The following is a 12,266-nucleotide window of genomic DNA, read 5'->3' on the forward strand; positions in this document are numbered from 1 at the left end:
AGATTCTAGAGAAGTTAAAGCGCTGTAACATTAATAATCCACCCTGATGTATCAGCTGTAACATCCAATCCCCTCTGAGGCCGGGGTTTCCACTCTGATTCCCCGCAGCGTTGATGGGGAAAGCGGAGAATGATGGTTGGGAGTGTTTTGGCAGCAGGCATCAGGTGGGAGTTTATCAAGCAATAAGCTGGTGAGGCAAGTTCAAGTGGGGAAAACAATGGGCGTCAATGGTGCATTCCCACAAGGCCCTGAGATACTGCGGAGCAAATGGCTTTTTAAGTGGCGCACAGCCCATTCTCCACCTCGACCCACACACTGTGTTTCTCATGCAGAGGCCCCTTTCTTGTCTCCACTGTTCTGCAGGTACACACATTTTAAGTTAGTTCTCTTGTAATGATGTACGTTATGACATTATGAGGACATAACCTAGCCTTCTTTTTATATATGACTATCTTTCATCAACTTTAATCCAACTTCTAATTTTATTTTGTAAAATGTCATGTTATCCTTCCTAATATGATTTTCTGTGCAATTACATTTTTTTCAATTTTGTAGTTCAATATATTTTAGGAATATTTATTATTATTATTATTAATACTTTTTGTATTATCCTCCTTTTTTATAGGAATATTATTTATATGCATTGTACATTTATTTTCAATTGTTATTGAAGGCTATGTTTAAAAAAATATATATATATTATTTAAAAATATTATTAGGATTTTATTTTTGTAATGTTTTAACTGAAATAAATAATATTTATTATAATTTAGTTTTATTTTTTCCATCACCCAGCAGCATACAATAGGGAACTTTTCCTTTGTCTTTTATTTAAACTGCATGTATTTTGAAGAAGTGCATGTACGGACAAACTAGGTACAGTGGGGCAAAAAAGTATTTAGTCAGCCACCAATTGTGCAAGTTCTCCCATTTAAAAAGATGAAAGAGGCCTGTAATTTTCATCATAGGTACACTTCAACTATGAGAGACAGAATGAGAAAAAAAAATCCAGAAAATCACATTGTAGGATTTTTAATGAATTAATTGTTCAATTCCTCGGTAAAATAAGTATTTGGTCACCTACAAACAAGCAAGATTTCTGGCTCTCACAGACCTGTAACTTCTTCTTTAAGAGGCTCCTCTGTCCTCCACTCGTTACCTGTATTAATGGCACCTTTTTGAACTCGTTATCAGTATAAAAGACACCTGTCCACAACCTCAAACAGTCATACTCCAAACTCCACTATGGCCAAGACCAAAGAGCTGTCAAAGGAGACCAGAGACAAAATTGTAGACCTGCACCAGGCTGGGAAAACTGAATCTGCAATAGGTAAGCAGCTTGGTGTGAAGAAATCAACTGTGGGAGCAATTATTAGAAAATGGAAGACATACAAGACCACTGCTAGTCTCCCTCCATCTGGGGCTCCACGCAAGATCTCACCCCGTGGGGTCAAAATGATCACAAGAACGGTGAGCAAAAATCCCAGAACCACACGGGGGGACCTAATGAATGACCTGCAGAGAGCTGGGACCAAAGTAACGGAGGCTACCATCAGTAACACACTACGCCGCCAGGGACTTACATCCTGCAGTTCCAGACGTGTCCCCCTGCTTAAGCCAGTACATGTCCAGGCCCGTCTGAAGTTTGCTAGAGGTCATTTGGATGATCCAGAAGAGGGTTGGGAGAATGTCATATGGTCAGATGAAACCAAAATAGAACTTTTTGGTAAAAACTCAACTCGTCGTGTTTGGAGGAGAAAGAATGCAGAGTTGCATCCAAAGAACACCATACCTACTGTGAAGCATGGGGGTGGAAACATCATGCTTTGGGGCTGTTTTTCTGCAAAGGGACCAGGACGACTGATCCGTGTAAAGGAAAGAATGAATGGGACCATGTATCGTGAGATTTTGAGTGAAAACCTCCTTCCATCAGCAAGGGCACTGAAGATGAAGCGTGGCTGGGTCTTTCAGCATGACAATGATCCCAAACACACCGCCAGGGCAACGAAGGAGTGGCTTCGTAAGAAGCATTTCAAGGTCCTGGAGTGGCCTAGCCAGTCTCCAGATCTCAACCCTATAGAAAATCTTTGGAGGGAGTTGAAAGTCCGTGTTGCCCAGCGACAGCCCCAAAACATCAGTGCTTTAGAGGAGATCTGCATGGAGGAATGGGCCAAAATACCAGCAACAGTGTGTGAAAACCTTGTGAAGACTTACAGAAAACGTTTGACCTCTGTCATTGCCAACAAAGGGTATATAACAAAGTATTGAGATGAACTTTTGTTATTGACCAAATACTTATTTTCCACAATAATTTGAAAATTAATTCATTAAAAATCAGACAATGTGATTTTCTTGATTTTTTTTTCTCATTCTGTCTCTCATAGTTGAGGTATACCTATGATAAAAATTACAGGCCTCTCTCATCTTTTTAAATGGGAGAACTTGCACAATTGGTGGCTGACTAAATACTTTTTTGCCCCACTGTATGTAAAAAATGTCATTATAATTACCATGTTCATTACCAAGGAGGAGAGCGATGGTCTGTGGCATCTCCCCACCCTGCACGGTACAAATTCCCCCGGTTTGATCCGAGGTACAGTCCTCTTTGATTCAGGTTTTGCATGACAGTGCGGCCGCTCGGCTGTGTCAGCACGCTCATTATCTCGGCGGTGTGTTAAATGGATTGCCAGACACCTCCAGGTCAGCTCTGAGAGTCCCACAAATGAAGTCATTTTTTGTGTTCGAGTGCAGGAGACATCCTCCCAGTGTCCTTTTGGATTACTGTTCTCCAGATAAGCGCCAGTTTTGGCAGACAGGTGGAAGTCAGCTATTTTTAGACTGCTTAGTGGGAGCAACAACGGCAGGGAAAAAAAAAAGCTTATGAAAGAATTGCATTTGGAGGAAGAATAATGAGCGTGGTAGAGAAATGCTGATAACTGAAAAGCATCATGATTGGATGTTATTGGAAATGGTATTTAAACTGAGGAAACATCCGAGTGTTTACCAAATATCCTCCCTTCCTCCCTCTGGCCCCCGCGGCCTCCTCAGCACATCTTTCCTTTAGTTTTCTTTCCCACTTAGTGAGTCAACAGTCGACAGCTGGGAGTGGAGCAGAGCATCTCGTAGGGGGCTGAGGGCCTTATGTAACAGTTGGTGTCAGGCTAGAATGCTATTAAGATGTCTTATGGAGCTCTGCAGAGCAAACAACTGCGACTAAGTTAGCATCACGCTGGAGCACATGTGACAGGGGAGGAAGGTAGTTCAATTTAAGAGATGATTCCAATAAAAAGTCTTAAGTTTGATCAAGTTAAATGGGAATGACGACTTTGGCAGCATTCAATGAAGTATTAATGGTCAACCACAATTGGTCTCGAAACTGCTCTTTTGAGTTTAACATGTCATCCATGGTCCTTTTTTTTATGTGCTTTCCTCTCCGTCTCCTCCCTCAGGAACCCACCGAGGCTGGGCGGCTGTTCAGATGCGCCTCCTTCACGAGCTGGTGTACGCGTCCCGGCGCATGGGCAACCCTGGGCTCTCTGTGCGCCACCTCTCCTTCCTGCTGCAGACCATGCTGGACTTCCTGTCTGATCAAGGTCAGCTCACAATACAGTGATGATGTGTGTTTGAAGGCTGACCTGGAAGTTAGCATAGCAATGCGCTTCATCCTTAGGATTTTGGAATAAGATATTGCAAACACACATGCATGCTTCTGACATGTTTAATCTGCAGGAACATCCCTACATATTAACGCCGCTTGTATCATAGTTGAAGCATAAATGCAATCGGCAGAAGTGAAAGCTAACGTAAGGCTTAACTCCTTCATGTCACCACTGCTAAGCTAAAGGCGGCTACTGTAGAGCAAACATTCAATATCTTACTATCGTCCAGAAAACCATCGACTTCGAGGCAAGGCAACCCCCTGAAAGTGCTAACCCATTTCCAGGTTTTTGCAACTCATTCCTGCACCTCTATATTACACTTAACGGCCGAAGTATTACACTTTTTTTCTACTGTAGTATTTAAACCCTTTGAGGTGTTTCCAGCCTTCTAGCTACTGCCAACCTGTCCTTTGGTGATTGCGGCGTTATACCCTGTTCTTAATAGTATGTGAGGCACTACAAAGACAGCCTTCTCTTGGCGGGAGTGCAACATTGTGCTCTGAGCAGAAATCCTGTGCAGCCTGGCGATAGGGTTTGAGCGAGGTCCACTGGCTGCACAATAGAGGCTAGCGTAATCCTTGGTTGGCTACAAAGCATGAGAATAAAGGGAGGGAGGGAGGAGGAGAAGAGGTGAGAACAAGATGAAGCAGGCGTAGAGTGTAAATATTAAACATTGGATCAGGGGTAACCCTTGGTAAATCTCATGTTGCACAGTGTCATATTTTACATTACTTTAATTATTTTAACTTATTTTCTTGATATTTACAGTATGTCTTTTTTCTATTTCATTATTACATTGTAAGCAGACAAGCAATATGTTGAAACTGCTTTGTTTAAATTATTATTTTTTAAATTACTGTGAGTATTAATTGACTATCATTTTGTCATTTAAAAAACAAAAACAACAATATAAAAAGCGCAAAAAAGGATAAAAAGCCTTTTTAATGACATAAACTGACACAAATTCACTTACAGTTAATGCAGTTAGTAGAATGTAATATGTTAAGGAAATTAAAATGTTAGAATTGATAAAATAATAGTAATTTAGTTTAAATCACAAAAATATGAATCACTTTTTACAAGCGTTCTTATCAATCCATACAGCTATAAAGGGGCGATAAATGCTACCAAATACTGTCATTAGCACTGCTTAGTGTTTCCTCTCTGTAAAAACTGACCTTTAAGTTGAGTGTCTTGGTTTTTTGCTATAAAATACCTCTTGATATTCACTTCGGTGTATCTTTAGGGTCTCAGGGCGCTGCCCCCAGCAGTTTGGTTGCCTCTCTGTTCATCAACTCTCCCCCTGAACGCAGTTCGATTTTACAAATGTCAGAGACGTTATCGTAGATCTTCTCGTGTGTGTGTGTGTGTGTGTGTGTGTGTGTGTGTGTGTGTGTGTGTGTGTGTGTGTGTGTGTGTGTGTGTGTGTGTGTGTGTGTGTGTGTGTGTGTGTGTGTGTGTGTGTGTGTGTGTGTGTGTGTGTGTGTGTGTGTGTGTGTGTGTGTGTGTGTGTGTGTGTGTGTGTGTGTGTGTGTGTGTGTGTGTGTGTGTGTGTGTGTGTGTGTGTGTGTGTGTGTGTGTGTGTGTGTGTGTGTGTGTGTGTGTGTGTGTGTGTGTGTGTGTGTGTGTGTGTGTGTGTGCATTAACAGACAAATTGCTGTAAATAAGCCAGAGTTAGCTGCTATGCTAATTTCCATCTGTTGTCACTAGCCAGATCTTAAAAGGCACCCTAAGATATAAAAACACATAAACTGATAACAAATAAATCCATAATTAAAAATACATAAACACACCCTCAAACAGGGGAGCAATGGGGAGGGGGGATTGGAGGTGTCCGGTGCCTTGCTCATGGGCACCACAGCAGGGCCTAGGAGGTGAACTGGGACCTCTCCAAGTAGCAGTCCACTTTCCATACTTCAAGTCTGTTCGGGGACTTGAACCGGCGACCCTACGATTCCCAGTCCAAGCCCCTACTGACTGAGCCACTGCTGGACAATAACATCACATGGCTTTAAGCGTTTGGTATGTGGTTACAGATGCGATGTTCCCTAATCCAAAATTTGAGTTTGCTTTTGAAAGTTGTAAGGCTGTTACACTCCCTTAATTCATTGGGCAGACCATTCCAATAATTGGTGACTCTAATTGAGAAGGCTGTGTGTCCAAACTTGCTTTGTCTGTACTGCACTACTTAGTCTCCCTCTGGCGGTTGATCTGGTTACTCTATTGACACTATCTTTCTGTTTTATGAATTGGTGCAGTGGGGGTGGAACAAGCCCATGAAGTACCTTAAAGATGAGACAGGCATCAGAGAATTGTATAAAGTTTCATAGAGCATAAAGAGAGATCCTAGACAGACAGGTGTTGTAGTCAAGGAGTTTAAGCTGATAGAAAGGTTGAGGTGAAACAAGCAGAAGGATACAACATATTGCTTTTAAATGATCACTTTATGCTGTAATGACTTGAGATACAAATAAGTGGTTTTCATTTTACAAACTAAGGTTGAAAAAAAGGTCATACACTTTCCAAAACGTATGAGTTATGTTTAAGGGTTGAGGAAAAAGTTATAGAATAAATGAATACATCTAATGTTTACATATTAGCCAATTGGGCTTTGACTACACAGATGAGTTTCAGTCATGTGGTTTTAGGCGAATGAATACAATGTACGACATACACAGGAACAGTGCATCTGTAGGAATCTACTCTAGGTGAGATATACAAAGTTTTCTAAAGCTTCTTCTTTTAACAACATAACAGTGTCATCAAATAGTACTCCATGGATCATTTTCTACTGATAATGATGTTTGTCTTGATGAAAGTGGTAATCATTCAAAAGAAGTGCCATAAAAGAGAGTGTCATTGAAAGGGAACTCGGAATAGAAAGGGATGATTACAAGAGCCTGTTTTAGACAACATCACACACTTTATTATCCTCTCATCGCCCACAGGAGCCTCCTCTTTGAACAGTTTTCCTTCTGAAAGGCCACTCTAAGGCTGGATGTACCTTGTTAAGTCTTGGGTGGTACCTTAGAAACATAAATCGATTGATATATTGAATATGTGTCTGTGTGATGGTTACAGTGATTTAACGAGGTGAACTGTCCCTAACTACCAATTAGTGATCCTCTTGAGTCGAATGCCACCTTAAATCAAACCTCACTGACACTCTCAGAAATGAAAAGTGATATTTTTATTGCACAGTTGCTTTCACTACAGAAATTGTTGCTTCATCCGGTGAAAATGGACTTGATATCTCCAAGTACTAAATTGCTGTGGTTGTTTAGGGGTCGCAGACTTGGGAAAGTACTACCAAGGGCAGATAAAGTTTACAAAAAATCACATTTCATGAGATGTTTTTCCAGGGTAATGTAAATACCTTATTTTAAAAGCCTGCTACACCTCCTATACCCAAAGATAACACATTTGTCACCGGAATCCAACACCTAACTTTGCAGTAACTCCCTTTTTTTAAGCACAAACAATGCGCTGTTAAGCAGGAAGGAGTGTCAGGAAAAAGTCCAAATGTCGTGACAATGCATTCAACACTTCACTGAACTCGCACAAATAGAGATGGATCCGTTTGATATTGCTTTCTTTTAAATAGTTCATGTCATACCAGAAGGATTACCATCATCCTCTGCGATGCTCAGCTTCCAGTCTACAAGGATTATTGTTATTACTTTTTCCTGAAAGCAGCCAGAAGTCTTCTAAATTATTCATACAACTTTTGATATGCCTGTGGTGTGTCAGAAGGTTTTATTTCACCGTATCATTTGATAAGTCTTTCCCCACTGTCATTAAAGGTATTTGAAGCTCACCTCTTCTCCGTAGTGTCTATAAAAAATATTAAAAAAACTCCATCTCAGCAAATATAGAAATCTCTGAGTCCGAGGGGCGCTTAAATGTTCTGCTGGGGTTTGTTTTTATCTGATCAGATTGTGAAATGATTCGGGAGAATGACGGCGGTGTCACGTCATCACCTGCTCAAAGTCTCTAAGTGCTCAGTTATTATCGACTCAATTTCCATTTTATTACCACACCTTTATTCAGTCTGACATCAACTTAGTTTTTTGCCTTTTTCTACCCAACATAAAAGCTCATGTCAATTTAAAGAGGCCCCGTTATGCTTTTTGGAGTTTTCCTTTTCCTGTAGTGTAGGTTTTAATGCATGTAAATGGTTTGCAAAGGCTTACATTTCAAAGTTTCTCTCCCCCTGCCTGTAAAGCCTCCACTGGACTCCTTTGTTTACTTCCAGACCATAGAGACATCACTTTGTCACACTCACACTAACACTCCAGCACATTGCACATGATCGGGCTAAGGGGCAGGACATCTCTAAGCGGTCGACCAATTAAGATTTACTCGTGTTTTATTTAAGTGAGAGTGTAGAAATACGGGTTAAGGTGAAAGACTGGACTTTAAAATGTTAGTTAAAGAGGCCCTTATGTGCTTGTGTGGGTTTTCCATTTCCTGTAGTGTGTTCTATAGGTTTGTGTGCATGTAAATGGTGTGCAAAGGCTAAAATCCTGCAATTCCTTAGTGTAACTCCTTTGTTTACATCCTGAACATAGTGACATCACTATGTAACATTCGCTCTAGCGCTCCAACACATATACGTGATAGGCTAAGGGGCGGGATATCTCTAAGCTGTTGACCCATCACAACAGAGCCGGCCAGCTGACCAATCAGAGCAGACTGGGCTCTGGTTTCAGACAGAGGGTGAAAAGAGGGGCTGCAGCACAGGCAGTACGAGAAAAATAAAGAGCTTTTTGAACATTAAAGCATGGAGTCGTGTCACAGTAGAGACACACAATACAAATAAATGAACAAAAGTATCCTTGGTTACTTACTGACCACATACCATGCCATTGTAGCCGTGCAGCAGACGCATTTCTCAGCTTTTTAAGGGTTTACTCAAACAGACACCTTGCATAAGATATGCATAGTAAGGCTGTTGAGCTCCTTTCAACTCCTGATTTGATTCAAGCCGGTAAACAAAATGTGAATACTGAATATTAAAATATTTCCTTACCTGGACAGTGTGTTCCAACTGTCAAAATCAAAATGTGCTTTGGTGTGTTTGTCTGGGCAGGGATCTCAGGGAAAACTGGGTGAAAACAAGTCAAAAAATAGTTTTTCTTTTGAGTTTAACTAAGAGAACTGCTCCTGACAAAGAAGAGTTAGAGACATGTTTTTGCTTTTTGGGGAGAAGTGCAATTGGACATACCACCAACACTGTAGCTAAAGCCCGGCTTACCACTGACATGCTCACAATGTGTGGGGAAATAACCGGCAAGAAGTCACCATTTGTAAGCCTGTAAGTATAGTGAAGACGAACAAACCACCCTAACATTTTCTATCCCACTGTGAGTCTATTTCCATGGCTTTGTTGGATACCCTGAAGAAATCGTGGTGAAATGTTATACGTGTGTCTGAGTAGTTGTTCAGATATCGCTCTATCACGACCTGCCTCCATCACTTATTCAGCACGCATGAATGGTCTAAAGAGAAGAAAATCATGTTAGGTTATTATTGTATTCTGTTCCTGGCAAAAACACTTAACGTGAACAGAATCAACATTCAAACGGGTCCCTGCTTTTGTCCCTGAGTGGCCCCCGATCAGACGGCTGCTGTGAACACTCAGACATGGCAAACAAGAAGAAAAAAATGTACAAATAAGCCATCAATCATAAAAAACTGTGAGCCAAGAGGACAACTGAGCTATCACCCATTCATCTCTTGCTGTTTTATTCCCAATGCGCTTTTTCCTCTGGTTCCTTCTTCCCTCCATCCATCTAACTCTCGCTTTATAAATCATTTTCCTTACTTTTCCCCTCGCCGGTCCTTCCCTTTAACTATACTCCTCTAACTGTTCTTAACATAGCTCTCTGGCTGCTATTCTTTATTAACTTTAGCTCCTAAACGTCGCAACACATTTAATACTCACAGATGACATTCAGACAGATCTAACTCTTTACAATCTTGTCCTTGTAATGTTTTATTGAATTCATAGATTCACAAACACTTAAACATGATGGAGATATGTGAAATGGGAAACCCCAATCAACTTTCACAAAGCTTGAGAATAGGGTCCCAGACACTAAACGGAAAGTTTGTCCAATATATATTACTAACACATCTAATGTGGGAGAGAATACATGTGTTGCACAGAAACATTTACAAGCTTAACAACTCCTACACACTAATCAGATACCCTAAAAATGATCGAAATGGTCCCAAAAACATTACATTCATTCATAAACATTGGTTTGAAATGGGTCATATTCTGTATAATAAACAGAGACACATGTCAAGGAAAAATAATGGTCAAAATGAAATGCATTTCAGAATACAGTAGGATGTTTAGAAGTACCAAGACATTTAGTGTATTCAAAGAGGCCCTGTTCTGCTTTATGGGGTTGTCCCTTTCCTGTAATGTGTTTTATATATTTTAAGTGCATGTAAATGGTCTGCAAAGGCTCAAATTCCACATTTCCCTCCAGAGGGAGTTTCACTACAACAAGCTGAATTCTGCAGTAACGATATAATGTACAAATCCATGGAGAAATCTTCCCATTAATACAAAAAGGTTTGCAGTCGAAAGACTTCATAAGGTACCCTGAGAAAGGGTTATAGGTCTGACTGAATCTTGGCGCTCTTTGTAAATGTCCTCCTCCCCTTGATCGACACTCGTGGAGCTTGCAGAGCCAAAGCAAATCCTCCGGCTGGGTGAGCAGTAATGTTCCTCAAAAGGTATCGACAGCACAATAAAACTCCCAATTTTACTTGACGGCTGGGGCTGGTTCTGCTGAGAGAGACACCTCACAGGTCATTAATGTCGGTTTAATTTATATCACACACAAAGATGAAGCTATCTGGGTGTGGAGAGCTTTAACCAGGATTGCGTTATGTTGTAATTGCTGCTGTCTGATCTGTGGATGGTTGTATCGTTAGACATCTTTATGTACTCTGGCCATGTGGTAAATTATTCTCCTCCTGTTATGTACTTCTACGTTTTATAGAGAAGAAAGAGGTTACCCAGAGTCTGGAGAACTACACCTCCAAGTGTCCGGGAGGCATGGAGGTCATCACGCTTCCTGATGGCCTGAAGCTCCCCCCCGTGCCCTTCACAAAGCTCCCCATCGTGCGGTAAGACACAGCCTGGAATTTCATCTAAAAAGTGAACATGTTCAAAGTCGACGTTTAGAAAAATAGTCAGATCTTTAAGGAAAAAAATGATCATTTTGAACAAATAGTCCGGAATTCAAAAAAGTTTAAATCAGGGAAAAAAATCTGAAGTTTTAAAAGAAAATCAAAAGGGGGAAAAAAAATGTGGGAGACAAGAAGTGGGACATTTTTAAAAATCGAAATGTTGAAAAAAAGTCAGAAATAAGAAATAATCGGAAATTCAAAAAAGTCTGAATTTTTAGGAAAAAGTTATAATTTATTTAAAAGAATCAGATATTTTTAATTAAGAAAAAAAGTGAGAACATTTTAATAAAGTGAGACATTTTAGGGAAAAAGTAGTAATTTATTAAAAATAATCGGACATTTTTAGAAGTCGACATTTAGAGAAAGTATTCATACGATTGCTAATTCTTGTAAATGTTGGCTCAACTTTATTTTTACTTTGTGAAATATCATCTGAATAATACATTTGAAGTAATTACACCATTGATGCATAAAACCGAAGCAGTTTGTCAGTGTTTGGCAATTACCGTCTAATTCTTGCATAAAAAGCCTTTAATATATGATTTGGGCTTTTAATGTTAATCGCTTCGAGAGGAGGCTTTCCACTGATCTTGTTTTATCACCACATTAATTAAATACAATTTTTCAAATGGATTAATTCTCTTTTTGAAATGTTTGGAAAACAACCATCTGTCCACTTTTATAAAGAGCAAAACAAACAACCTTCCCCGCTTTGTATGCAATGTTTAATGTGGGTAAATAGAAAGTTTGTTGGGGGGTGTTCCTGTTGTGGATTTTGTGCGCTATGGACATTTTAAAGGTGTGTTTCCCATTGAAACATGTTTTTAATCACGAAAACCTCCAACTGATGAAGTTGGAGGTTACAAGTTTACAAGATCTTATGTACGACTAAGATTTATAGCCTTTGTTGAATTTTAGAATAATTAAATATGGTTTATTTTGCTCGTGCTGCAGTCTGTAGGCCTCTGTTGAAGCAGGAGTGCTGCAGAGTTGGAAACAGACCAAGACAAACACGGCTCTGCCAAAGAAGTAGTTAACTTTCTCCAAAGTTCTCCGCCTTTGACCTTCTGATCCTAGAAGTCATTATTGCTTAACAATAAAGATTTGGACGCTTTAATGAGCAACAGTAACTTCCCCTACCAAACTGCAGGATGTGTGCAGGAGTCTTTATCTACTAGATTGCATTGACAATATATCTGTGAATGAATTAATGGTCTTGCTGAAACTGAGGAGCACACACTCTCAAAGTGTTTTTATCGGACACTGCAACCTTAAGTAAAGAGCGGTGTTATAAATCTCCTGCAGTGTGCCGTAATCTCAAATAGTCATTGTGGAATAAACTGCATAAAGATGCTCCAACTATGCAAGGGTGTGATTTTCCATTTTGGTGTGAAA

General features: G+C 40.1%; 1 protein-coding gene across 1 annotated transcript in view; it reads left to right on the plus strand.

Moving 5' to 3' along the window:
* The window catches only part of trappc9 (trafficking protein particle complex subunit 9), a 170,755-nt gene that overhangs the window by 13,290 nt on the left and 145,199 nt on the right, over nucleotides 1-12,266 (plus strand). The window contains exons 9-10 of the mRNA XM_063900068.1: nucleotides 3,450-3,593; nucleotides 10,682-10,808. Coding sequence (XP_063756138.1) covers nucleotides 3,450-3,593; nucleotides 10,682-10,808 — 271 coding nt within the window. The remainder of the gene's footprint in view (nucleotides 1-3,449; nucleotides 3,594-10,681; nucleotides 10,809-12,266) is intronic.

Source organism: Eleginops maclovinus, chromosome 13 (assembly GCF_036324505.1).
Source record: "Eleginops maclovinus isolate JMC-PN-2008 ecotype Puerto Natales chromosome 13, JC_Emac_rtc_rv5, whole genome shotgun sequence".
Lineage (NCBI taxonomy): Eukaryota > Metazoa > Chordata > Actinopteri > Perciformes > Eleginopidae > Eleginops > Eleginops maclovinus.